The sequence below is a fragment of the Poromitra crassiceps genome, assembly GCF_964638095.1.
Source record: "Poromitra crassiceps genome assembly, chromosome: 15".
Lineage (NCBI taxonomy): Eukaryota > Metazoa > Chordata > Actinopteri > Beryciformes > Melamphaidae > Poromitra > Poromitra crassiceps.
Genome location: NC_139634.1, coordinates 29,692,491 through 29,720,489, shown reverse-complemented (window position 1 = coordinate 29,720,489; position 27,999 = coordinate 29,692,491). Strand labels below are relative to the sequence as shown.

General features: G+C 45.5%; 2 protein-coding genes across 2 annotated transcripts; both read left to right on the top strand.

Moving 5' to 3' along the window:
* The first annotated feature begins 22 nt into the window (after positions 1 to 22).
* On the top strand, positions 23 to 12,767 carry taf7 (TAF7 RNA polymerase II, TATA box binding protein (TBP)-associated factor). The gene is made up of 12 exons (XM_083651590.1): positions 23 to 161; positions 1,934 to 2,010; positions 2,103 to 2,181; positions 2,561 to 2,694; positions 2,993 to 3,116; positions 3,791 to 3,849; positions 5,475 to 5,547; positions 7,586 to 7,696; positions 8,708 to 8,908; positions 11,243 to 11,355; positions 11,985 to 12,044; positions 12,405 to 12,767. The coding sequence occupies exons 1-12, from the start codon at positions 122 to 124 to the stop codon at positions 12,447 to 12,449; spliced, it is 1,116 nt and encodes a 371-aa protein (XP_083507716.1). The 5' UTR covers positions 23 to 121; the 3' UTR covers positions 12,450 to 12,767.
* A 1,517-nt stretch (positions 12,768 to 14,284) lies between these two features.
* On the top strand, positions 14,285 to 26,069 carry LOC310790167 (uncharacterized protein; the record flags this gene model as incomplete). Its single annotated transcript, XM_083651843.1, has 8 exons — positions 14,285 to 14,380; positions 15,492 to 15,671; positions 16,118 to 16,306; positions 16,879 to 17,055; positions 20,334 to 20,475; positions 22,428 to 23,011; positions 24,169 to 24,310; positions 25,075 to 26,069. 8 exons carry the CDS (start codon positions 14,285 to 14,287, stop codon positions 26,067 to 26,069), a joined length of 2,505 nt encoding a protein of 834 aa, XP_083507969.1.
* Between the last annotated feature and the right edge of the window lie 1,930 nt (positions 26,070 to 27,999).

Genomic DNA, 27,999 nt, shown 5'->3' with positions numbered 1-27,999 from the left:
CGGTGTTGTATTTTTGTAGTTCCGTGTGAACCGTCAATTTTCTAGCGTCCTTTAACTTGGGTGCCAGCAGGTGCCAGATTTAACGTTTAAATATATTTGTGACCTCAACCCCTGTTACCCAATGCAAAACAAGAAAACAAAGATGACGTCCAAACTGAAAGGTACTACAGTAACGTTAGCGTTAGCTTTTGCCATTATCTTAGCTAACGCTAGCTAACGTTACCATTGCCTCTGACTGTGATGCTGCTAACTGCTGCTAACGTTAGCACTGCTAATGCTAATCAGATGAAAACCCAAATAAAAAGCGAGCGGCCTGCCAATATTGGTGTCATATTGATGGGTTAATGCTAGGTGTAGCCTAAACCTCAACGTTGACTGTTTAAAGCTTGTATTGGTACTGTTAGGTAGGTTCACCCTGTATCCAATGTACACAGCTTGATAACGGTACACTAACATTAACGTTACGTTAACGTAAATTCATAGTAACGTGCACGTTAGTGATTTCAAAACAATGGTCAGGCTAAATCATGGGCAACTTCACATGTTTAAAATTGTCCTTGAAGATCAACTAGCTAGCGTTACTATACATTGCCAGTGTATCAGCTCCAGATTGTATCTCTTGACCACAGTAGATTTATGATTCTGTGGTGTAGAACTTAGCCAGAGACTTAATCAACATGTAGAAGGAATCTCTTGCGCTTCAGCCCTTCCACAGAGGCAGGTCGGTGCTCTCAGAACAGGACAAAATACTGAAAACAGTTCAATGGGCCGCTTCAAAGTGACTGGAGCACACGATATCACTGGTCACTTACACAGTCACTTTGAAGTTGCCCTATTGAACTGTTTTCACCTGTTCAGGCATGTTTGTCGTCTGCTTGTGGATCTGAGGAAGGCCAAGTGCCCTGTTTCCATCCATGGGGTCAGTGTGGACATTACAAGTACCTGGGGGTGTACATTTGACAATAAACTGGAGTACTGGACTGGGCAGAACACTGAAGCCCTCTACAGGAAGGGCCAAAGCCGTCAGTACTTCTGAGATGGCTGAGGTCCTTCAACATCTGCTGGACAATGCTGAGGATGTTTTATGAGGCTGTGGTCGGCAGTGCTTTCCTGTTTGCAGCCGTGTGCTGCGGCAGACTCAACATTTGATCCGCAAGGCCAGTGACGTTGTGGGGCTAGAGCTGGGCTCTCTGACAGCAGTCAGAGAGGATGATGCTGTCCAAGTTATGTTCCATCCTGGACAACATCTCCCACCCGCTCCATGACGAGCTGGTCAAGCATTGGAGCACTTTCAGTGCAGACTGATTCCACCCAGATGCACCACAGGAAGTCATTCCTGCCTGTGGCGGAAGCCATCAAAGTCTTTAAAGGAACACTCCGCCCATTTTCAACCAGCTTTGTATCATTAAAACATCAGTAGTATATCAGAAAACTGTAAACGGTTTTGAAGTCTGTCATTTAATTTGACAGTTATTGAGTGTTAAAGTGTGGACCAGTGACATCACTGGTCCACACTAACTCAAATTAATAACTCATTAACTCAAATCAACTCTCAATAACTGTAAACGGTTTTGAAGTCATTCATCTAGTTTGACAGTTATTGAGAGTTGATTTGAATTAATGAGTTATTCATTTGAGTTAGTGTGGACCAGTGACATCACTGGTCCACACTTTAACACTCAATAACTGTCAAATTAAATGACAGACGTATGATGTATTTTTGTAAGCTTAACCAGAGATCGCAGCCATGTTGGTTTGTCAGGGGGAAACTGGATGGGGTTTTAGAATTGGGGATTTCGCTTAAATGCATGAAATAAGATCTGTGGTTAACAAAAGTTTATGGGAGTGGTAATAATTTGTGTTCAGCAGGATAAATCTTCACAAACGAGGACCACTTTTATGACTTTTTGTTGGTAATGTGTTCTGATTGCAGTTGGGAAGCTTGGCTCAAAGAACAAAGAGGATGCTCCGTATGAGTTGGAGAGTCAGTTTGTCCTCAGGCTGCCCCTGGTAGGAGTGTTACACATGATGAACACGATAATTCAGCGGTAATTGAATCTCAGTGTTTTCTGCAAATGACAATCCGTCTTTTTCTTTTAAAGGAATATGCCTCAACAGTAAGAATGATTGCCCAGTCCAGCAGCATGAACCTGAAAGACAGGCTCACCATCGAGTTGCACCGTAAGCCAGTTTACCAATAGCATTACACCGGTGTTCACCTCTGACTTGTGTGATGAGATCTAGACTTTTCACAACACCATTCCAATTTGTCGTAGATGTGGCTCTTATGTTAAGGCTGTAATAAATGGATTAAGGTTATCCATTAAATGATCTAGTCTAGTGTAGAATAAAAAAAAAACACTCTGAAATGTAGGCTACTGTATGTGACAGCAAAATATACGTTTTCAATATATGTTGTAAATTCAATTTAACATTTGTTTGTAAACATTGGAACAAGAAGCAGCCCATAGAATATGAATTAGTTACAGTCTCTCAACATAACCGTCACTACAGGTGGATAGCACATTCTCACACACAACATTGTCCTTGTCATTTGTAGCGGATGGTCGTCATGGCATCGTGAGAGTAGACCGTGTCCCCTTGGCCTGCAAGCTGGTGGATCTGCCCTGCATCCTGGAGTCTCTGAAAACGGTGGACAAGAAGACTTTTTACAAGACTGCTGATGTCTGTCAGGTAGAATAATACCATGGCATAAAATCTGAGATGTGAAATATATCTATCTGTCTTCAAGTGGATAGGTGTGTCATGTGTTCCAAAAGTGGGATACTAACAAATTGAAATCAAGTACTTCACCACATTTTTGAACATGTTTCCGTGAATGTTCACAACTTTGTTTGATCTTTTTCAGTTTTTCCTCATTAGATATGCAATCATTTTACAACAGCACTAAGTAATCATGCAAAGGGCAGTAATTCATTCTAGAGCAGGTATGACTCCTTGGCAGCGTCCTCACTGTCATTTCACCATTCAGATGCTGGTGTGTACACTAGATGGAGACCTTTACCCTCCTTTAGAGGAGCCCACAGGAACCATCGACCCAAAGACCAAAAAGAAGGACAAAGACAAGGACAAGAAATTTGTCTGGAACCACGGCAGTAAGTAGCCAAGCTCGTACACACAAACAAATTGTGCCGACTTTGGCCCTCTGCGCTGTTACTTCACGCATCAGCAGTGTTGGGGGTAACTAATTACAAAAGTAACATATTACATGCAATATATTACTTATAAGTAACTCAGTAATATAACTTATTACCAATAGGATTCCAGTAATATTATACCAGTTACTTTGTCAAGTAACACAAGTTACAAATTGAGTTAAAAAAATGTTTTTTTTATCAAAGCACATATTTAAATAAAGATACAATCATTTCCTAATCAAATTGTGTGTTTTTATAAAAAAAAATAACCACTATAGATGACAATAACAAAGGAAAAGGATAACATTTAGAATTTTGGACTGTTTACACTGACTTCAAGACGGGTGGAAAAAAAATTCGGGATGGTTTCGCGGCGGCGATGTCATTCTGCTATTGCTGTTATTATGGTGAAAGTAATGCAAAAGTAGTAATAACTAACGAGTTACTGTACACAGATGGTAATATTCTAAAGTAACTTATTACTTTCAAATGAAAGTAACTAGTAATATGTAGTATATTACATTTTGAAAGTAACTTGCCCAACACTGCACATCAGTAATGCAGAGAGTTGAGTTTGTCCTCCACAGCCTTGAGCCACCTTCACTATGTAATCCTGTTGTTTTGCTCTGCAGTCACCTGCCCTCTGAAGAACACACGCAAGAGGAGATTTCGGAAGACTGCTAAAAAGAAGGTTCTGACATTTTCATTATCCCTAGAGCGCTCCCCTTCCCATTCGTCTCTTTAGCATTACTTATGATCATCCATCTCTTTTCCCAGGCTTTATTCCAACAAGACATTTACATTTCATAAAACAGAAACTGTGGCGAAAGTGAAAACTAAGATTTACATATAAATAACACCTTTCCATCTTAGTTTGCCCCAAAGCTATTGAAGAAAGCAATTTAGCCACTGCTTTGATCAAAGACGTGAAAGTGAGTGCGTGATCACTACACTTCTACTTTGTCTTTTGAATAAATCTTCCATAAGGTGCAGAGACGAGCCATATTGATTTGGCTCCCTCTGTTTTTAATCGCTAATGTGCTTGCTGGCATGTGGCCAGCTACTACCGTGTGTGTGTGTGTGTGTGTGTGTGTGTGTGTGTATACCATTATGCAAGTTAGGCAGATGCCCATCCAGTTTATTAAATTAGGAGGGGCAACTTTTTTACCCCTTTTAAGGGCCAAAAATTGGTAAAAAATAACAATAACAATCTTCTCTCAATCTTTCCAATCTAATATTTGATTAAAGAGTATTACCGTAATTTCTGCTCTGTTTGCATTTATTTAGTTTCAAGGATTGCTGTGACCCTTTTCAAGTGGGATAGATTCGTTTTCATAGCCATAGTGAGTAATCATATTATGGGGAATTTGACTTAGTGCAAGTATGCAGCACAGTGATCACATCAATAGCAGAAGGTGGAGCAAACAAAACAAAGTGCAAAGTAAAAGCCCTTTAAAATGACATATAATAATTGTGTGTGTGTGTGTGTGTGTGGGGGGGGGGGGGGGTGGTTAGAATAGCGTCCATGGGATAATGTTCATGGGGGGTGCGACCTATGCTAAAAATAGCCTGCAGGCTGCAGTGCATGCACCACACACAGACGATGGCATCCTGAATGGAGTGACAGCAGCATGATTGCTTGAACCATGAAACAACAGTTAGCATTGCACAATTTGTGGGCAAAGAACAGTAAATAAAACACGGGTGTATTTTATCTGAAGACCTTAACTGTGTAACAACCGGAGGTGAAAGACAAAAAGTTGTGTGACCTACACTGTACATTGATCTAGCTACAACTGTTGTTTGTTTGTAAGAAGTTTGGTTAAGGTTCCATGATGTGTTCTCTGTGTGCTGAAGGTCTCTCTCTTTCTCTCTGAAATTGTTTAACTTTTGGCAAGCTATCTAGCAAAGCTAAAAGTGAGATGTTTTCAGCAGAGTGAAGATGATAGCCTACTGTTGGCAGTGTCAGTACAGCAGAGCAGTCGGCAACAGTTAGGATGCCAAAGCAAAAGGATAGTGTAAAAGAGAATATAAAAGAACTGTGATATTCAAAACAAATTAATGTTTTATTGTATCATTTGTCATTCTGTGCAGTATAGGCTATGAATTATGTTAGTTATAAAAAAGAATAATGAGATAATGGGATAATAATGGGAGCTGATGTAGCATTGAGAATCAGACCCCCCCCCCCCCACCACCACACACACACACACACACACATACATTTATACCTGTGTGTGTGTGTGTGTGTGTGTGTGTGTGTGTGTGTGTGATGCTGATAGCACTGAATTATGTAACTCCATCTCTGTCTTGCAGTACATTGAGTCTCCTGATGTGGAAAAGGAGGTGAAGAGATTGCTGAGCACAGATGCTGAGGCTGTCAATGTCCGTATCCTTTTAGCCAATCATACATCTGCCCTACAAAGTAACTATGTGAGCAGTGAAAACAAGACATGACATTAGCATTTATGTCACCACCAACAACAACAAAACTGTTGGTACAGAAGTGGATCATGTAATATAGCATCAAAAAGGTATATTTTTGTTTATATTAAATCTAAACTCTAATCATGTTTTTTTTTTTTCCTTTTAACACATTCACTGCCAACAACGTGTAAACACGTTTTCAGAATCCAGCTGTTGACTGCCAACAACGTGTAAACACGTCCTTGGCATCGATTTTTTTTTTTAACGGGGGGTTGTGCATCTAACCCTTTTACATATCTTATATAAGTATTGGACGTGTACAACGTGTACAACCCATTCCACCGACCCACTAAGTGGCGACAAGGAAGTAGGAAGGCAAGCAAAAAGCAGTGTGATCCATTTCCATTCTCATGAAAATGGATTGGCGGAGGCGCTTTCGTTTTCGCGTTGATTGTTGGCGGTGCGGGATTGCAAACTTGCATCGTGGATTGCGGATGGAGCACACTTTGAGGCACGCAGCGTAAATATGACCAGAGTCGCAGGGGCTTCATCGGAGCTCTCGGCCAGGGCTCCGGGAGGCGGGCGAGTCCAGCCGGGCTTCCTCGGGGAGCGGCCACGCAGACAGGCACAGCCAGGCACAGCGGCAGCGGGGCAGTGAGGCTGGTGACAAGCAGCAGGCCATTTTGCCTTGCAAAATAGCACCAAATTGGAAACAGCCATAAAAGGCTTTTAGAATGGGATTTTCAACCCATTCTTTTTTGTTTCTTTTTCGCTCTAATTTAAAGTAATTTAATTTCTATTCAGAAATTTATTTGAGAGGTCGAGAGTATGAGAAAGTGAATTTGCACAGGTAGGAAAGTGCTTGTTACACGGCGCTGCAGCCAAGAAGAACGCCCACGGAGGGAGGAGTTGAAGCAACTCTCCCTCTCGCTCTCTCCCTCTCTCTCGCTCTCTCTCTCTCCCTCCCTCCCTCTCTCTCTCTCTCTCTCTCTCCCTCTCCCCCTCTCACTAGGATTAAACCTAGTGCGTCTCCCTCCCGAGAGGGAGGGAGAGAGAGAGAGAGGGAGGGAGAGAGAGAGAGAGAGAGAGAGAGGGAGGGAGAGCGAGAGGGAGGGAGAGAGAGAGTGAGAGGGGGAGGGAGAGAGAGAGAGAGAGAGCCAAAAATGAATGGTTAAAGTGACTGTTCTATCCAATTTCACAAAAAGCCGTTTATCTCTGAATATTTTTTCTGACGCTAAAACCATGCTGTATTCAACTGCTAATGCTTACATAACTACTAACTCTACAAACTAACTCTTTTAGACAGAGAAAGTACACATTCTATTAGTACTTTTGAGATATTGTATGTTCACAAAGTCCAAGCTGAAACGAATCCTCGGCTCTTGTAAAATGAGCCAGAATCCTCAAAAAACGGCTTGGCAGAAGCTACCTACAGCAAAAAAAAACGGCTGGCAGTCAATGTGTTAAGAAGCACACAATCTAAAGTTAATGCTGTTTTGCCTTTGTAGGACAGACCTAACCTCAGTCTCACCCAGCAGCAGTTCCTCTAATATATGCCCTCCCACATAGATAATAAATGCAGCTTAGTCAAATGATGCTGATGAAAGCCCCACATGGTGGCCTTGACTCCTCCCTAGACTCACCTGTCTTGACTCTGTCTGATGCTATTCGTCAAACTGTCAACTTTACTGACAGAATAAGAGCAGAGAGGAGCTGCGTTCAATATCTGCATGCTGTGTGTTAATTAAGATGGACTGTGCATTAGCATTACTTAGTTGCTTAGTTGCAGTGTTGCTAGGTTCTAATTATAGGTTGAACGTCACATGCAGCAGCAGTCGTTCAGATGTCATCATGTCACACTACTAAATGTCAAAATAAAGGCAATTCCTGCGAACCATTAAAGAGAAATTGTGAAATTTGGAGGACCAGTGAAACAGTGCTGTGCTGAAGGCGGAGCTTAATGTACAGAGGGTAGGTTGACCTTAACCCATGGTGTTCAGGGTGGGAGATAATAGCGGAGGATGAGAGCAAAGAGGCAGACCAACATGGTTCTCTGGGCAACCTGGACTCCTCGCCTGGCACATCAGGACACAAGATGGGCCATGGATCAGGTCAGTGACTCATGGTTTTGTCCACAGCTCATGGGGAAACAGCATGTGAAGTAGATGCATCAGTCGTTCGTTTTTCAGCTCTTTGCCAGCCGTCTTTGGCCCTAAGATTGTCTTTGCAAATGGATTCCATAGAGCTCCTTCCTAGACACCAACAAGTGTGCTAGCTCTTCATAGGTGCTTGGGTGGGGAGTAGGGTTGTCAAAAGTATCGATAGTATTGAAAAGTATCAATAATGAACATTTGAATCGGATACAATACTCATTTGCAACAGGTATCGATAGTATCAATACTAAACAATTTAAATGGATACAATGCTCATTTGCAACAGTTCTGATACCATCAGTGCTTTCTTTGAATGAAAAATCACTGATTTTTTCCTTCCTATCATTGGCGGGTATCTGTTGGTTTAACAAGCTAAATGTGTTCTGATGGCTAGAGCAGGGCTAATCTGCCGTCTAAGTTCAAAGTTTGATCAGGCCTAGATTATGGAGAAGTGTGCGTGTGTCCGTCCATCTGTCTAACTTTATTATTATGCCTCTTGATGTGTCGTCATCCCCCTTCACGTGGTATCGAAAATGGTATCGAGTATCGATATTTTCCTGGGTATCCGTATCGAAGTAGAAATTCTAGTATCGTGACATCCCTAGTGGGGAGCATGATTGGAGTGAGTATTGACGCACCAACCTTGAGCTGGCTCATGCTTATGTGACTTCTACCGTACCGCCTGATGTAGGACACTGTTTTTGCCTTGTGACTTTTAAAATAGTGCACTGATAGTAAATTATTTGTATTAGAGAGAAGGTGTTCACAACATCACATGTAGGTTGGAGTCTGTGGTAATGATGCCTGGTTTATACCACAGAATATCTTCTTCTTTTTTTTACTTTGTTCAACACAATCCTAGTTAGACTGTTGTCTTGGTGACCTCAACTTAACTTCTTAATTCAAGTCGCTTCCACATTTTGCGCCCATGTGTTAATATACGTCCCCCTGTGCATTCCGCATGGCCAGCCCCGCACGACGAGCTGAGGGAGATCTTCAACGACATCAGCAGCAGCAGCGAGGACGAGGAGGACGAAGTGGACCGCCACGAGGACGAGGACCTGAACATCATGGACACAGAGGATGATCTGGACAGACAGCTCCAAGACAAACTCAATGAGTCCGACTCCGCGAGTCAGCACCACCAAGCTGATACAAACAACCAGATAGGTGAGAGGAAAACAATGAAAATATGTTTGATAATTTACAGGATTTCTGTGATTATTCATAGTTAGACATTTGCTGTGAAGAATACCGTTCAGTTGTGTGAGTGATATGACCTAGTTGACAGTCACGGTCCCCAGCTGCTGTCAGCTTACATCAGGGGTGCCCAATACGTCGATCGCGAAGGTAGTGTGGTCGATCGCATGGCATTGAGGGGAGAAAAAAAAAAATTTTTTTTTTTTTTTTTTTTTTACTGTTTTCCCACTGTTTCCACTGTTTTTCCACTGTTTTTCCACTGTTTCCACTGTTTTTCCACGGTTCCACTGTTTTCCACTGTATACTCAGTGTATATATATATAAATAAATATGTTTGGTAGATCACTTTGACTTGGTCATTTTAAAAGTAGCTCCCAAGCTGAAAAAGTGTGGGCACCCCTGGCTTACATCATATTGAACCCTGACCAAATTATTCAAACCTCCAGTCTGGAAAAGTCATGGAATTTTTACATTAAAAATGTACTATAGGAAGTCGGGATATATGGCGACAAGGATGTGCGTTTGCTTATATGCATCTGCACGCATCTCTTATAAAATGATATTTAGTGTGTGTGTGTGTTTATGTGCTGTGTTGAAAAGTATGTGTCTGAAAGAGTAATGCGGGTGGGTGGATGAAGTAAATGCAGTGACAAAATTGTGCCGTCTTTCATGCTGGCTGTGCTTGTAACTCCTGCTATTCACAGCTCAATGTGAATGCTGATTCTGTCGGCCTAATAACTTAGCATACTGACAGCCTTCCCAGTGCCGTCATTTTTCTTTGTGTGTGATCCTGGCCGGAAACCTGGCATGCTGATTTGAGAACAGACATGGAGACAAGAGACATCAAATTAGATCAAACCCTCAGATAACATAACAAAGCAGAGGTCAAAAATAACTTATGTCTGGACTTCTAATCACAGCTGAGTTTCCTAGGTCAGGCAACACACACACACACACACACACACACACACACACACACAAACAAACTTGTGCACTCAGTCTTTCCCTTAACACACACACAACTCTCATCTCTCCACTCCTCAACTTTCCAGCCTGACAGGTGTTGAGGCTTGGCATGCTGCTGAGACAGCTGTCCAGTCCGACAGCCCAATGCCTCCTCATCTACATACACAGAGCTGTCAGTGAGCAGAACTACTGGGTATCCTCTGCACGAACGAACCCAGCCTGACCCAGCGCAGCCTTTCCTAATTCCTAGTCTGGACATGTGTATTTCTGGCAGAACCTGTGTGCTTATGAGTGGCAGCCACATGAGCTGCATCCGCACTCAGGCCAGGGAGGTTACATTTCATCAATACGAGGATGGGCAATAGACTTGGTTTGCAACATAGTTGACAGTGATGGAGCCACAGGTTGTTGTGACTGTGAGGCTGTATTAGTTTGGCTGGACTTAATGAGAAGCCCCTGTGGAGCCCAGGGCCGACTGATGTAGTGCTGCTTTGACCTGCTGGTCCACATGCTTTTAAATGCTGCCATTACTGTCACTATCCAACTGAACTGGAGGTTCAGCTGGTTCAGCAGGCTAAGGTGGAAAAAACCCCGGCTGTGGCCGGAATGGATCACTCTAACCCTCATTTGTATTTCCCTACATAGCGCTGCTCTATTAGTACACTAATTAGCGGTAAATCACCCAGGATTAATGAGTGAATCCGGACACTTAATTTTTTTGACCAGTCAACCTGGGTCTGCATTCACCAGTTGCATAAACAAACGTTTCAGCTAGGCGAGCTAGCATTTGACAAGTTGTCATCATTCCTTCAAAGCAGGGTGTCACTAGCTGACATTAAACAGGGGGGACAAACGGCAATGTTCCCATCTAGGCGTTTACTGAGCTCATGTCGGTGAATACATATTCTATACTTCTCTGTTTATATTCACATGGCCAGCACTTCACCAATCCAGGTGTGTGGTTTCCTTCATGTTTTGGACTTCTCACTAGCTGACATGAACAAAAAACATGTTACAATAAGCTATGTACCGTATCACTTGCAGCTGGCTGGAGGAGATAAATACCTTCCTGAACAACAGACCATAACAGAATAACAAAACATTGCGCTTATATAATTAGTTATGAATTGGCAGTTAAAAGAAGAAACATATTTAGAATAGCTTGGCATCATTTGGGCACCAAAAAGTTTATTTACCTGCTTTAGTAAACAAGGGTTAAAAATCATAAATATAAAAAACAAAATGAAGGAGTGTGTTCTGTGTGGCATTGATGTGTGTGGGTTATTGTGTATTTGTGCGGCAGACAGTTGTAACATGTTTGTGAACTGTCCCCTGCAGTCATGGAGTACCAGGTGCAGATCGACAGCGTCAAGTCCAAGCTGAAGGAAACCCGCGCCCGCAAGAAGCAGCAGGAGGACCTCATCATGAAAGTGGAAAACCAGGCCCTCAAGGTGAGCAATACACACACACACACACACACACACACACACACACACACACACACACACACACACACACACACACACCCCTAGTAGTCAGAAAGACAGAAAGTAGGTCTGCATGTACAGGAAAATTAGGTGCACACAGATGAACTTTGGTGGCAAAAATCGTCATGAAGCATAACTTCTCCAAGCAGCGATGTGAAAAACCTGTGTGTGTGTGGGGGGGGGGGGGGGTCTGATCACCGGTGGGTGTTGAAGGCCATCGTTTTCCTTTCTTTTTTTAATGATATAAATATTACATTTATGCCATCAGCTCTTTATCAGCATTTCCTCGCAGACAAGATGACATGAAAATCCATCGTTCCGCCAAGTGCTCTTTAGAGGGGATTTTACAGCGTGTGAAACACGAGCGGACGTGCCCTTTTTTCTTTTTTACATGGCCGTTTTCATTATGATCACAGACGCAGGGAAAAGGTCAGCCGTCTCACTGTGACTGGCATTCTAAATGTTCTTTCTGTCGGGCACAGATAGTGACACAGGGGGGACCCGGGAGGACGCCGCACATTTAAAGCCATCACAGTTTAACGAGCCTCAGTGTGCCGACTCAAACACATCTTGTTTTGTCCGTCTCCTCCCAGAACCGCTTCCAAGCTTTGGTGAATGAGCACATCCAGCAGGAGGAGCGGGAGATGGAGCAGGTAAGAACCGTTGAAAGGCTCAAATCAAATTATGCTTGCTGTGCACATTCATGCAACACTGATTTGTGTATGAATTTGATATATCCTCTTATCAGGTGTCATTCTCTTCACAATTTTCATGCCTGATATCCACATTTCTTTAAAATGACCCACATTAAATTGAATTTGTCAGAGGCTATCAGCCGAGGCCATGCAGCTATGCCGCAGTGGCCACCCACTGTCTTGGTTTGTTGTTTGTATTGACAGATGAAGGCAACAATTTAATGTGAAAAGACATGTTAATCATCATCCACTTAGGCTGCAATTATACCCTGGGGCTGTCGCGCATCAATCAAGCCTAACTATTTTCTGCTCCAACAGCTGGCCTCGCTTCAGGAGCAGCTGGATTCACTGATCGAGAAGTGACCACCAGGGGGCAGCCTCATGTCGTCTTCGTCCTCACACACACACACACACACACACACACACACACACACACACACACACACACACACACACACACACAGAAGGCAAGAGAGCCTTATGCACCCCCACCGAGGGAGGAGGTTGTCCTGACATGCTGTGTCATTCCTTTCAGCTTCTGTTTTTCAAACATTACACGTACACGTTTGAGTACTGCATTTTTGTATTAAAAGTTCATATTTTGTGATGAGTTGACAGAATTGGTTTGGTTTGGAATGGAATTGGTTTTAAATTGGCAATTACTGTATGATTAAAATGGTTGGCTTCAAGGCAAAAAAAAAAAAAGTTGTCCGTTTTGCTTGGCATTCTGTCGCTAATTGCACTCCCAATTAACATGTCAGTCACCTTGTGCCTCAGCTGACCTTCCTCTTAGTAGTTTACCTGCACGAAGAATGAATTACGACTAGTGCCAAAGAAAAGGAAACCACATTTCAAAGTGACTCAATAGTAGGACATTGTATCAAGACAAACCACAACAGCCTCATTGTTTTGTTTGTTTGTTGTTGTTTTTTTACAGCCGTATGGGATTTGACAGCAGGCTTCAGTGAGAAGTTGCATTGTTAATTGTTTTTCTGCTGGTGTTGGCAAAACCATCCAGTAGCCCCCCAAAATGTTCAATTCGATCAAGATCTAGCTGACTGAGATGGCATAATGGTTAGATGCTAATTGAGGTGTTCAGTGACTCCCCTGTGAGACCTGGATGGTACTTGTCTCATTTATATTTGAATAAGATAGAAATGCCATAGGATGAAGGTGATTCCACAGAGTTGCTTTGTTTTAACTGATATTTACGGTAGTTTACCCTAAACCAGACTAGGACAACCCACACTAATTAACTATAGTTATTCTGTATTATTATCAGGTGTATCCTGTTTAGTGATACTCAACACCAACAACTCAGAGCTATCGCTCAGCCATGGCTCATGTCAGTTTTTCCAAAAAAGGGCGGGCAGTTTTCAGGCTTTCGAATCCACCCACTCCACATTTGGATCGATTTGGATAGGATGAACTTTTGTGGGGCGGGCAAATTTCAGAGCCAATGGCAGAGCTCTGTGCATTTCCTGCTTGCACATGTGTGATTTCATTCAAAGTCAGCTAGCGCTGTGAACGGACCTGTTCCTCTTGCTGCATTCTTCCCATCATCCACCCCTCCGCTCCCTTCAATTTCCCAGAAAGCTTTGCGGCGGCATAACTTTTTACAAGAAAACAACCAAATCAGGCTAAAAAGTGTTAGATAGAAATAATATTTATTTTTAACACACCATGCGATTCTGGAATATTTGAATATTGGACAAAATAAAATGATAAACTGTTAGTCTCCTCACCTCACTATGGTGTATAGGCCCACCATCATGGCCAAACAGCAGCCTCATGACACAACCTGTGCATCATCAGATTATCATCCTTCCAGAATGATCTTTGGTTGTTGGAGAGTGTTCTGGGCCTTTCCTGAGTCTGGGCCAACGGTCATCCCCGCCTCCCCTACTCCTCCCTGCAGGGATTACCCCACCATTCGGAGGGGGCAGGCAACGGATTAGCTCCTCAGATTAAAGTGGCCATCTCCTAATCCTGCCATCTGTCAGAGAGCAGCCAGCCAGCCTGGACTCTCTCCTGGGCTAATTAGAAAGCCAGAAGCACACAGACCTCAAAAGGATCTCCAAAGCCCAGACTTCTGTCCAGCACTGCTCCCCCCACACAGCCCTGCAGAGTAGCCCCAAGGTGTAAGATTACGCTTATCCACACTGAGCACCCCACGACAGGGAAGAGGCTGACTGACCATGGAGGAGACGTACCTTCTCAACCTGCCAGGAGTCAAGAAGAAGATTCTCGCTGGAGGCACAGGACCATTGCCACACTTTCCACCTGGGACGAAGGTAAGTCACTGCTAATCTAAATTCAGAGATAAACTCATCATATAACATACTCTTGGGGAGAAATGGTAATTAGCATTGTGTTTTAATTAATGCTTCACTAGTCAGTGTTTCACTGATCAATGGTTATTTTTAGCTGTGTAAAGCACCGCCCATCTCAATTAGATTGTGTTGAATTATTCAAGGAGGCGGGGAATTATTCTGTTTCTGGCACTTACACGCAGCAAACATTTGGTCATCCAAATTGCAACATGCTTTTTGGCAGCGTGTGTGTGTTTCTGTTCATCCACTGATCTGTTGGTCGCCAACTTTTTCCTGCCTAGTCACATCCAGCCATATGGCTCCAAGCCGGGCACGGTGACACAGATTTTCCATGACAATGCCAGCATGAATCTCTCTATTTACCTGTGGGTGTGTGTGGGTGTGTGTGTGTGTTCCCTCTCTGACAAGGTGATTCCCAAATCCTCACACGGTTATCAGACCATTACACACAATCTGTCAAGCTATAAATAGAATTTTATATTGAGCCAAAATAATTTTAGACTTTGAGTTGAGGCAAGGCTCAGTAACACAGCACACAGACAGACAGACACACCTCATACACTCATAAGCTGTATGCTAGTGTTGCATAAGAAATTGATGCAATACTGATTGCATCATGATAATGATTCCCAAACTGGGGTACGCATATCCCTAGGGGTACGTGGAGGTATTACAGGGGGTACTTGAGAGAAAGGGGCAAATGGAAAAATGTAAGAATTAACCATGAAAATAAATGAAACGTTAAAATAAATCTGCTCAGAAGGCAGTAATTGGAAGTTTCTCTTTCACTCCATTTCTCATTTTGTAATGTTATATTCTTCAAAAGGTGGGTTATCATTCATTCATTGCATCATATGCTGTAGTTTTCTCTTGCAGTTTCCTAAGCAAAATTGGGTAAAGGGGTACTTGGATTCAGAAATCAGGGAAAGGGGGTACTGAAACCAAAAAGGTTTGAGAACCACCGCAGTACACGACCACAGCACGGTTTCATCTCTACTCTCTCTCTCTCTCTGTCTCTCCCTCTCTCTCCCTCTCTTCCCTCCCCCTCTTATCTGTTTCCTTCCTATCCAAGCTGGTCTTCCACTTCCAGACCCTGTTGGACAACTTTGAGCGGACTGTCATTGATGACAGTCGGTTGGCCAAGAGACCAGCTGAAATCTTTGTCGGAAAGATGTTCAAGATGGAAGTTTGGGAGACCCTGCTGACATCAATGAGGATTGGCGAGGTGGCTGAGTTCTGGTGTGACGCCACTGTGAGTTCAATTACAGTTAACACATACATACAGACATACACACACACACACACACACACACACACACACACACACACACACACACACTCCCAAGATATTATGGCCGCAAATGAGGTCCTAATGAGTGTTCACAGGGGACGGGGAGGCTTTTGCTCTACATTATGATGCACATTAGTCAACCTCCAGTGGCCTCGTACACACAAAAGAGCAATCTTCTTCCTTTTTCCCCCTTCAGGAAAAAGATGTGAATACTATTTGCAAGTCAGATTGTGACTATGTGGCTCTCTTGCACATATTGTAGGACTGATTGGCATGGGCACTAGTCGTGGCACTAGGGGGCACTAGTCGTGGCACTAGGGGGGCTTATCTTGATTAAAGCGCTTCTATATGTGAAATTGTTTTGTTGACATCTCTATTTGTTGATGTATTATTATTTTTCTCTCCAGCACACGGGCTTGTACCCCATCGTGTCCAAGGGGATGCGGCTGATTGCCCAGGGCAAAGACCCGCTGGAGGGCCAGAGGCACATGTGTGGCATGGGCAACCTGTTCCACTACCACTCCACTGGCTATCCCGAGCTGGATGAGCTGATGAGAACGCCCCAGCCTCTCATATTTATCATGGAGCTGCTGCAGGTAACCACTGACAGCAAAACACTTTGCTGGAGGAAGAAGACACTGTAGAAGACTTAGCCCTCTTGTTTTTTTTATTCAATCGCAATTTTCTCTTCAGATTGAAAAGAGACACACACACACACACACACGCACGCACACACACACACACACACACACACACACACACACACACACACACACACACACACACACACACACACACACACACACACACACACACATTTATGCATCCATCCACACAAACTAATAGCCTGGAATCTAGGCTATTAGCTTCCACATTGTTTTCTAAAAGCAACTGACAGCAGTGACAAAACCCAAATCCCCCACTGTCTAAAACATTTAACTCTGAAATGACACATGCTCTAGTCTAGAGCCAGCTGGAACCCACCAGGGGGTCCAACTACAGCAGCACATGAATTTCAATAACCAAATGAAATCGGCAATGCCTCCGATAATTTGATCATGTTCCTCTGCGCACGAGCAGACCTGTTTACCATTCAAGTTGCTTGACTTTTTTCTCTCCTTCTCGTGGTTTTGTACTCTTGCCCTCTCCCCTCCTCTGCTGTTCTCAGGTGGGAGACCCCATGTCCTACCATCGAGAGTCGTGGATGATGGAGAAGGACGAGAAGCTGGAGACGGTGCCGACGCTCCACATGCAGGGCAACGCGCTGGTCAAGCAGAGACGATTCAGAGAGGCTGCCAGCAAGTACAAAGAGGCAGTCCTGCTGCTGAAGACTGTCCAGTCCAGAGTGAGTGAAGGGGGGAAGGGGGGGTATGGGAGGAGGAGAGGAGAGATGCTCAGAGGGAGTGAAGCTGGGGGCGATATTTCTTTTCCCGTGATGGCGAAGGCATGACCCGCCCCTCTCTGCCTCTGATTGGCTGACTGTACTCGGCTGCTCCCTCCTTCTTTCCAGGCGAGCCAGAAGTATCTCAAACGTGAGCAGCAGGTGCAAAACAATCATTAAATCAACAAGCATGGGATACTTCATTATATGGAACGTTACAATTGCAGACCCTATATCTGAGTAATTTAGGCCTACTTAGCCTATTGCACAGACGTGTAATCTTTTCTTGTCATTCCAAATGTAATCACATTGTTGCTCTGATTAAGTAGAAGTACATTCATTTGTGTAAAAAAAAAGACTAGTAAAGCAGTACTGATTCAACTTAATTACTCAAGTACAAGGAAAAAAGTACAGGCTCTGAAATGTACTCAAGTATAAAAGTAAAAGGTTTTCTGTGCAAGGCGAATAGAAACTCATGTCATATTAATATAATTCAAATACTATTCAACTTAAAAGGTCCCTTTAAAACATATTTTAAGATGCATAAAGACTATACTTTAATCTTCTAGTCTAGTCTTAATCACTATGACCCACTAGCTCAGAGAGTTGGATTGCTGTCTAGCAGTTTGGAGCTTCTGGGTTTGAGCCTCAGTGACTTTTGAGGTTGTGGGTTCGATCCTCAGTCAGTTTTGAATGTCAACAGCCAGAGGAAAGAGTCATTTAAAGCCCTGAGAAAACCACATTCAATCAGTCTGACTTGGTGGCACAGAGAGTAGGCTTCTTGCCCGGCAATATTGAGACCCCAGCCACTTTTGCGGTCGTGGGTTCGAGCCTCAGTCAGTTTTGAATGGTGACAGGCAGAGGGAAGAGACAAGAGCGCCAGGAGAAGAGCTGTGAGTGTGAAGGGCAGCTGGTGGTGTGAAGGAATAATACACACAGAGACACCGGGGCCAGAGGTTGTGGGTATGGGAGGAGGAGGGGAGAGATGCTCAGAGTCAGAGGGAGTGAAGGTGGGGGGGTATGGGAGGAGGAGAGGAGAGATGGTCAGAGGGAGTGAAGGTGGGGGGGTATGGGAGGAGGAGAGGAGAGATGCTCAGAGGGAGTGGGGGGGGGGGGTATGGGAGGAGGAGAGGAGAGATGCTCAGAGGGAGTGAAGGTGGGGGGGGGGGGTATGGGAGGAGGAGAGGAGAGATGTTCAGAGAGAGTGAAGGTGGGGGGGAGGTATGGGAGGAGGAGAGGAGAGATGCTCAGAGGGAGTGAAGGTGGGGGGGGGGGTAGGAGGAGGAGAGGAGAGATGGTCAGAGGGAGTGAAGGTGGGGGGGTATGGGAGGAGGAGAGGAGAGATGCTCAGAGGGAGTGAAGGTGGGGGGGGGGTATGGGAGGAGGAGAGGAGAGATGTTCAGAGAGAGTGAAGGTGGGGGGGGGGGTATGGGAGGAGGAGAGGAGAGATGTTCAGAGGCAGTGAAGGTGGGGGGGGTATGGGAGGAGGAGAGGAGAGATGCTCAGAGGGAGTGAAGGTGGGGGGGGGGTATGGGAGGAGGAGAGGAGAGATGCTCAGAGGGAGTGAAGGTGGGGGGGGGTATGGGAGGAGGAGAGGAGAGATGTTCAGAGGGAGTGAAGGTGGGGGGGGGGGTAGGAGGAGGAGAGGAGAGATGTTCAGAGGGAGTGAAGGTGTATGGGAGAAGGAGAGGAGAGATGTTCAGAGGGAGTGAAGGTGGGGGGTATGGGAGGAGGAGAGGAGAGATGTTCAGAGGGAGTGAAGGTGTATGGGAGGAGGAGAGGAGAGATGTTCAGAGGGAGTGAAGGTGGGGGGGGGGTGTAGGAGGAGGAGAGGAGAGATGCTCAGAGGGAGTGAAGGTGGGGGGGGGTATGGGAGGAGGAGAGGAGAGATGTTCAGAGGGAGTGAAGGTGGGGGGGGGGGGTATGGGAGGAGGAGAGGAGAGATGCTCAGAGGGAGTGAAGGTGGGGGGTATGGGAGGAGGAGAGGAGAGATGTTCAGAGGGAGTGAAGGTGGGGGGGTATGGGAGGAGGAGAGGAGAGATGTTCAGAGGGAGTGAAGGTGGGGGGCGGGTATGGGAGGAGGAGAGGAGAGATGTTCAGAGGGAGTGAAGGTGGGGGGCGGGTATGGGAGGAGGAGAGGAGAGATGTTCAGACGGAGTGAAGGTGGGGGGGTATGGGAGGAGGAGAGGAGAGGAGAGATGCTCAGAGGGAGTGAAGGTGGGGGGGTGTAGGAGGAGGAGAGGAGAGATGTTCAGAGGGAGTGAATGTGGGGGGGGGGTGTAGGAGGAGGAGAGGAGAGATTCTCAGAGGGTGTGCAAGTTTGAGATGTTTTGAAAGGAGCACAAGCAGGTTTCTTGTGAGTGATTTTTGGCAGCCCTGGACATGTTGCTCACATATTTGATGTTAGAGGCTTGCAGATAGTTGGCCTATCTGCAAACAGCAACCAACCAAGATTCTGTGAGGTGGGGACGATGCTGTTTGAATCCTTCAATGTTTAAAGAAAATAAAAGTCTGCACACAGTATAATGCTATCCCGTGCTTTAATTACCCCCTCCAACAAACAAACGTTTCGCCCAGCAAGGGCGTCGTCAAGTTTACAGGATGTTACTCCACCCAGCCTTTATATACACCCCCACCCAATCACCAGCCTTTATATACACCCCCACCCAATCAGTCAGACAATCAGTGAAGTGCCCAGAAGCAGTGAAGGTGTAAGTCAATCAGGAGCCATTGGAGTCTCTCTGGCTCCTGATTGACTTACACCTTCACTGCTTGTGGGTGGAGTAACATCCTGTAACCCTGACGACGCCCTTGCTGGGTGAAACGTTGTTTGTTTGTTTGTTGGAGAGGGTAATTAAAGCACGGGATAGCATTATACTGTGTGCAGACTTTTATTTTCTTTAATCATAGTGTTTTGTGATCCAGCACCAGTTTTTTGAGGAGTCCGTTGGATGTGCATATTCTTTTCTTATCTATGAATCCTCCAATGTCCCAAAGCCATGTTGAATCTCTCGTCCGATTTCGATCGAAAAAAAGAAGAAAAAAACATAATTTTGTGGTTTCAAATAAAGCATTTAAATCTGTGTGTAGGAGATGCAAAGCAATACAGCAATCTGGACTATGTTGTTGTTTTTTTCTGTGTGTGTGTGTGTGTGTGTGTGTGTGTGTGTGTGTGTGTGTGTGTGTGTGTGTGTGTGTGTGTGCGTGCGTGCGTGTGCGCGCGTGCATGCGTGTGTGTGTAGGAGATGCCGGGTGATATAGACTACATTAACCTCGGTCGTATGATCATCCCCCTGGAGTTGAACTACTGCCAGTGCATGTTGGAGCTGGAGGAGTATTATGAGGTCATAGAACACACCACCGAACTGCTGGAGAGGCACAAAGGTAAATACCCACAGGGAGTCTATGTTAAATAGATCGGTAAGGATTTATAGATAATTAGCACTAATTAAATCCCCCTTGTTTGGCAGTAAAAAACCTCTGAGCGGCCCGGGACAGCCACAGTCTTCTGCTGTCGGACCCTGAGGAGCTCCACTGGAGCAGGTGGGGGTTAAGTGCCGTGTTCAAAGTCAACGTGGCATTAGTAGTGGAGGAGGGAGGGAGCATTATTTTCCAAAACTCATTAAAAGCAGACAAGTTAGCCTCTGATGATGTCTCCGCCGGCTTTATTGCTGCTACTCTTACATGTTCTAGCTGTGTGCTCAGTGAGTGCTCCGCAGAGTTTTATAGCTGGAACGGCCTTGGGAGTTGTGCTGCCATACATACCCAGAGCTGCCCGTATCATCCTGGAGGAGATCACATGATCACATGCTGACACAGTATCTTGCTCAGCAGCCTGTGAATCATTGCCTCACCAGAGACAGCATCCTCTGAGGCTGCCTTTATTTTATCCTCTGTCCTCTGTCATCTTGGATTTTCACTTTTATGTCTGTGTGTGTCAGTGAGTAGCCAGAGGGAGGGTGTAAAGTGTGTGCGTGTGTGTGTGTGTGTCTGTGTGTGTGTGTGTGTGTGTGTGCGTGCTTGTGCGTGCGTGCGTCCGTGCGTGCGTGTGTGTGTGTGTGTGTGTGTGTGTGTCTGTGTCTGTGTGTGTCTGTCCGTCTGTCTGTCTGTCTGTCTGTCAGTGAGTAGCCAGAGGGAGCGTCTAAAGTTTGTGTGTGTGTGTGTGTGTGTGCGTGTGTGTGTGTGTGTGTGTGTGTGTGTGTGTGTGTGTGTGCGTGTGTGTGTGTGTGTGTGTGTGTGTGTGTGTGTGTGTGTGTGTGTGAACTTGACTGTGTATGTGTGAGAGTGTGAGACAGTATAGCAGCCACTCTCCAAGCTCCGTCGGCCCACTGAATGCAGACGCCACAATGCCCCCGTCCTCTTTAAGGAGGCTTATGATCTATTCCACAACACTAACAGATCTCTTGCAGATTGTCCATTGTCGCGGCACCGTTCTCTTCTTCTCTTTCGCAGTCCTTTGAGCTCCCCTTAATTTGTCTTTTCTTTCCCTCTCTCTCTTTTGCCACTTTTGTCTCCTCCCTTTTCTTCTCAGCTTCTCATCGTCCTCCCTTTACGTTCCACTCCCTCGTAGTCGCAGCCCGGCGTTGTTCCTCCTGTCATCATTACCTCGTTGTCTCTATATCAGTTTAAATCTATCAGCCACTCCAGTCCAGTGCTCTGCTGCTCCATCCCTTCAATCCAATCCTCCTTTAGAAAAGCGCTGTAGGGCGATAGTGGCTCTCTGCAGTGTCTACGTTATTATCAGAGGCGATGAAGAAGTCGCTTTAAATGTTGGCAGAATGAAAGATTTAGCGCAGAGGGGAAATGAAATGAAGTGGAAGAGAGGAACGCAGCCATCAATGGGGATCTAACCAAGCACTTGAGCACACTCCTACGCGATGGAGGGATTAAAACGCGTGTGTGCGTGTGCGAGCATTGCACACGTGTGTGTGTGTCCGTATGTAGGCTACATGTTCGTGTGAGTTTGACGATGTAAGGCTTTAGTGAGAAATAATTGATACACATATGTACACAGTGGTACAGGTGCAGCATACAATATGCAGTAAAAGTCCTCAGTGGGGTTTTCTTCTCTCTGCCTGACAAACTCTGTGCCGCTGAGAAATCCACTTATCGGCAAAGCACAACATACACACTGTCCTAGATGCATACAAATGGCCGTCTCAGCTTGGGTGGAGAGAGAAAGCGGCTTCATTATTGAATATCTCCAGCTCATAAGTCATTAATAACTCTGTTTTATCTCCTCGCTTACCTTATTTCTCTATTTTCCTGCATCTGTCTCCCGCTGTCCTGTGACACCCCCCCCCTCCCCGTCCCCATCCCACTCCCCTCTCTCTCAGACTGTGTGAAGGGCTACTACAAGAGAGCCAAGGCCCACGCTGCAGTGTGGAACGAAAAGGAGGCCAGGAGAGACTTCAACACGGTGGCCAGCCTGGACGTCAGCCTGGCCTCGCTCGTGCGCAAAGAGCTGACGGCCCTGTCAGAGCGCATGAGGGAGAAGTACTGGGAGGAGAAAGAGCAGTACTGGAACATGCTGGAGGGAAATATTGAGGAGGAAGATGAGGAGGAGGAGGAGGAGGAGGATGCAGAGAGTGAGGATGTAGAAGGAAGAGAGGAAAACACAGTGACTAAAGATGAGGGCAAAGAGGAAGATGTTGGAGTCCATCAGGAGGAGGAAGAGACTGTTCAGGTTACAGTGACTGAGAGAAGAGGCGGTAAAGAGGACGCAGTCTGTTCAGAGACACAGCCAGAGATCAATCCAGACGCTTCCCACGCAGCTGAGGGGAAGGACTGGCAGCAGATGTTACGGCTGGTCATGTTCCTCCAGGACGAAGGCAACTTCCTCATTAAAGACAACCGCTACGAAGAGGCTTCCCTAAAGTTCAAGGAGGCCATTGAATATGTTGACGTTCTGCAATATAAGGTTAGTGAATTGGTTATTATATTGATATCGTGATATGAGACTAGATATCATCTTAGATTTTGGACGTCGTCATATTGTGATAATTATGGCACAAGTGTGGTCTTTTCCTGGTTTTAAAGGCTGCATTACTGTCAAGTGATGTGAGTTCCTGAACTTGACTGGACTAACTGTTCTGTTAGCTGCCTTTACCCACTTAGTCATCATATCCACATTACTGATCATTATTGATCCAAAGTCTCATTGTGTAAATACATTGTGAAAGCACCAATAGTCAGGGAAGGAAACCCTGTCTTTGGATTTTATTTTGATCACAGTCTTGTTGTAATGAAAGTGATTGTGACATGTCACATCATGTAGCTTTGACTTACAACTGAACATTTAGCCCCCTTCCTAGAAAATACCAAGATATATACATCGTGTAGGCCTATCGCCGTTCAGCCTCAAAATACAGATGTGATTTTTTTTGGGCCTTATCGCCCAGCCCATATATAGTGAAGGTAGTTTGGAAACACACACAGCAATAATAATAAATATGAAATAGGGGCTTTTTTGCAAGTCAGAGTGCTCCTTTTGACGATCCAGATGGGCTTTTGTATTGGGATTGATGCACAGCACGCCAGTTGAATCCATTCAGCATGATTAGCTGTTATACGTGTCAGAGAGTGATCTTACGTAAGGCCCGAGGCTTCACTCTGGCTTGTAAACTGCAATCATCTGTCATTGTTGCTTTCTCGCTGAAGAGCAGCTGTGGCGTTGTAGGTATGCCGGCAAACTGGGGAGGAGAGCGAGAGAGAGGACTAAAAATAACAGATACCCTCAGAGATTTGGCTGTGACAGGACTCGCCCATGCATCTTCCTCTCTGTCTTCAACTTCTCTCCTCATCAACCTGCCCTCTTCCATCTTCATTTCTGCCCACCGCACCACCAATCTCCTCCTCCTGCTCTGATCTTTCCTCTAACCCCTCTGCCTTCCCTCTCCATCATGCCCAACACCCAATCTTCCTCGCCTCTCATCTCCTCCTCCTCCTCTCACACCCGTTCCTTCTCACTTCCTGTGTCACCCTGATCCCCGCTTTCTCACCATCTCATCTCACCTTCACCTCCTCCTCCTCCTCTCTCCTCCACCCGCCCCCCCTGCCTCTCTGTGAACTCAGCAGGTGGACCGACAGGGTGAAGACTGGGAGTCCCTGGAGAAAGTGCGTCTGCCGCTGACTCTCAACCTCAGCCAGTGCATGCTGGAGCTGCGCCAATACCAACGAGTGGTGGAGCTCAACGACAAGTTGCTTCACAAGCATAAAGGTAAATACATCCTGGTGCGAGAGAGGAGATGGAGCTTGGGCCTGGGCAGGCAGACAAAATCGGAATCTGAACGAGGGGGAAGCATTTAGATATCGAAATAGAGACACAAGTATATAAAACATGCTGTGTTTGAGTTTTTCCTCATACACCTTCACTTTTGAGCTGAGAACTACTGGATCAAGATCTGTTGACAGTACAAATGCTTGGCCCTTGCTGTTTACTGGGGGAACGAAACCAAACATTCACAGCCGCACGGCTCAGTCTCTCTCTCCCCTGACACCCACCCATGGACATCGCAGTCAGAAATGAATTCATTGTTTTCTCTTTCGTGTTTTTTTTCCTCTCGCCGTCGTTGAATTATTTATTGTCGAGGCTGATGTGAAACGGTTGCGCTTATACTTTCCTTCGGTCTTGATTGACCCCCCTCCAACTTATTTAGCCTTCTATTTTTTCAAATTCTCTTTGTCTCTCCCGCTCTCTCATATTTCAACACTGACATTCAGTGCAGCAATTTGATCCTTTTCACTCCCCCAATGCTTTTTTTTACCTTCATTCACCTTTAGTGCCATCCCATTTTCTCAATTATCTCTCTGAGTCGGAACCACTAATTTTGATTCCCTTCTCCTGTTGCCTTTTAGGATCTCTGTATATTTCTGTCATGTATGTCCTCCTCTTCTCCTGTTGCCTTTTAGGATCTCTATATATTTCTGTCATCATGACAGTGTCATGTATGTCCTCCTCTTCTCTTTTCTCTCGCTCCATAGGGAACTTTAAGGCAGTGTACCAGCGGGCGCGAGCACACGCCGCCCTGTGCAACGAGGACGAAGCTCGGAGGGACTTTGCCAAGGTGGAGCGCTTGGACCCAAAGTTCAAAACCGTCGTGCAACAGGAGCTGAAGAGGCTGGGTGAGAACATCCGCGTCATGCACGCCAGCCAGAAGAAGACCTACTGGGAAGCAACCCAGGAGAAGTGGGGACCCGGTGGAAGCAAGGCCAAGGCAGCAGCTGCGAGGGCGGGAAAGAAGACTGTCAAATTTGCACAGGAAGCTGGTGGTGCCACAGAAGAAGAAATTGGAGCCAAGGCGACAAATGTGGACGGCAAGGTGGAGGAGCAAAGAAGCCCAGAGAAGCTGAGCCCCGCTGAGCCCGAAGGAGCGGATGACGCAGAAAGAGCGGAGAAAAATCCAGATGTGAAAATAGAAGAGAGGACGAAAGAGATAGAGTGTAGGAGAGTAAGCGGAGAGAGGGCAGATAGTGGAAAGAAAGAGAGTGTTGTGGTCCGGGGGGACAGGCCAGATAATCGAGTGGGAGATGAAGATAGCGATCCGGCGCCCAGCGGCACAGCCAGACATAATGTAGTGAGCAAGAGATCAGGCTCTGATAAGGCCAGGAAGAAGGTCAAATGCCAATCAACTGCTACACGCGTCCCGGGCAGAACAAGCCCAGGGAACAAAGCCGCCGGCGATAACGCAGGAAATGGCGGCACTCAATCAGAATCAACCAATGGGTGCAAATTGTCCGCTGCTCAGCCAAAAGCCACGGGGGCAGCTGCTGGGGATGGAGAGAGGTTAGACAGACAGGTGGATAGACGTGAGACAGAGGAGAGGGAGGAATGCAACGTGGATGCAGGAGGCGAAACAGCCAGTGATCAACAGCAGGCTGAGGTGGCGGGTGAAGCCGCGCCTCCGCTCACAACAGGAAGTATCGATCCTGGCACCAAGAAGAAGTCCAAACGTAAACACAAGAAGAGAAATGAATAGAAACAGCACATATTTGGCACCACACTGTTACATGTTTCGTTATTCGATTCTCAGAGGGCTAGCTGGAGGCTCATAATAAAAAAAAGCACAGGCAGACGATGGGTATGTCAAATAGAAAGTTTTTTTTTTTATTTCTGTACACAAACGGTAGAAAGCAGCCAGTAACCCACTTGTTATTAAAAAGCCTTTCTTCAGAAAACATTTTATACAGATTAAAAACTCCAGAGAAAAGACAGACAGCAAGAAGTGTTTGCTGTACACAGAAAATAAATTAAAACCAAATTGAGACCATTGAGACATAAAAACCATTATGATTAATGAGGTATATTAACAGTGATTAAAAGGAAAAAAGACACCTCTGTTCCACAGTAAAGTATGACAAATGGTCTGTTGGGTATGTGTGTGTTCAGGTAGGATAGTGTTATCGAAACCTTGTTTGAGGTTAGGTGATTCATTGCCCCGTCATGTGATAGACGATGTGCTCGTCCTCGTTAGGAGCGTTGATGCATGGTAGCCAACATGGGCGGTCCGACACAGACATATAATGAGAAGAGTGGTTAACTTAGAACGTTGACCTGCTTCCATGCAGCCCAGAGGCCCACAGATCCCCACAGGATCAACCTCCTCTGTGGCAACTGCTGTCTCTGCGGAGAGCCTTTCTCTTCAATCACGCTACAGGGAGCAGGCTGTGTGTGTGTGTGTGTGGGAGAGAGAGAGGGGAGGATGAGATGGGCGAGTTCGGAATGAAGGGAGTGACCCCCCCCACACACACACAAATTCCTAGGTCAGTGGTTCTCAACATGGGGTCCGAGGAACATCAGGGGTCCTTGAGGTGGTTCCAGGGGGTCCCCAGCAAATTGAATTATTAAACTTCACCATTATTTAATCGACCATAAGTTAAAACAATTAGAGAATGTAGACGAATTGCTGTTTTGATTATACTTTCACTGTTATCTCTCTACCTGCAATATAGAGTGTCGTGGATTTCTAGACAAAATCATATCTGACAGTAAAAGAGATATTCTCAGATAGTCAGATTTGAGTTTTCAGAGACAAAATCTCATCAAGTCTAATGTGGACTAAATTAGGGGTCCTTGATCTGAAAGCGGTTGAGAATCACTGTCCTAGATGATCACACAACCAGAGAGAGAGAGAGATGTGATGAGCCAACTTGCTCTTTAACTGTCAGAGAAATCCTTTGGCTGATGTCCATCCATCCATCGAAGGCCCAGCTTCAGAGGCCGGTGTGTGTGTGTCCAACAGCACTAGATTGGAGAATGTGGGGGCGGCAAACTGTACAGATAACACACTACTCCGTCACATACTGTAGCCACCTGCTATATTGACTTTCTTCTTTTATTTTAAAGTACATTTTTAATATTGACTTTCTTCTGCCTCCTCTCTCATCTACTCTCTATATTACCGGAAAATAAACAAGACGAGTGTTGACATGCAACCCTACAGGGAGTGCCGTCTAATCTTTTCTGCCAGCTGTCACTCTTACATCCTTTTGTGTCGCCGCAAAGGACCAACGTAGAAAATATGGAGATACAAGTGTCACGGAGGGGCTGATCGTCACTGTGTAATGAGACTTATGAATACCAATAAAGAAGTGCTCCGAGAGTAAACATTCCTTGGCGTGGTCCTTCTGTTCTTCTCCCCTCTCCTCTTTGTTCTGCCTTCTGAGCGCTTGGCATATACTTAAACAATGGCGGCGCCGAGATCCATTCAACAGATGTTGATGACAATGACTATCTTTAGCAGCTAAACAGCGGCGGGCTTCAGCGGAGGGGTATGGAGGGAGATGAGAGTTGTGTTTTTTGGCGGAAAAACAAGGCACTCTTGCTTCCCGTAAGGCTTAGAACTTGTGTTATGAAAAGCACCTATTCAACTCAAACCTGTGGAGCGGTGTCCTTGGGGACAGTTCCCT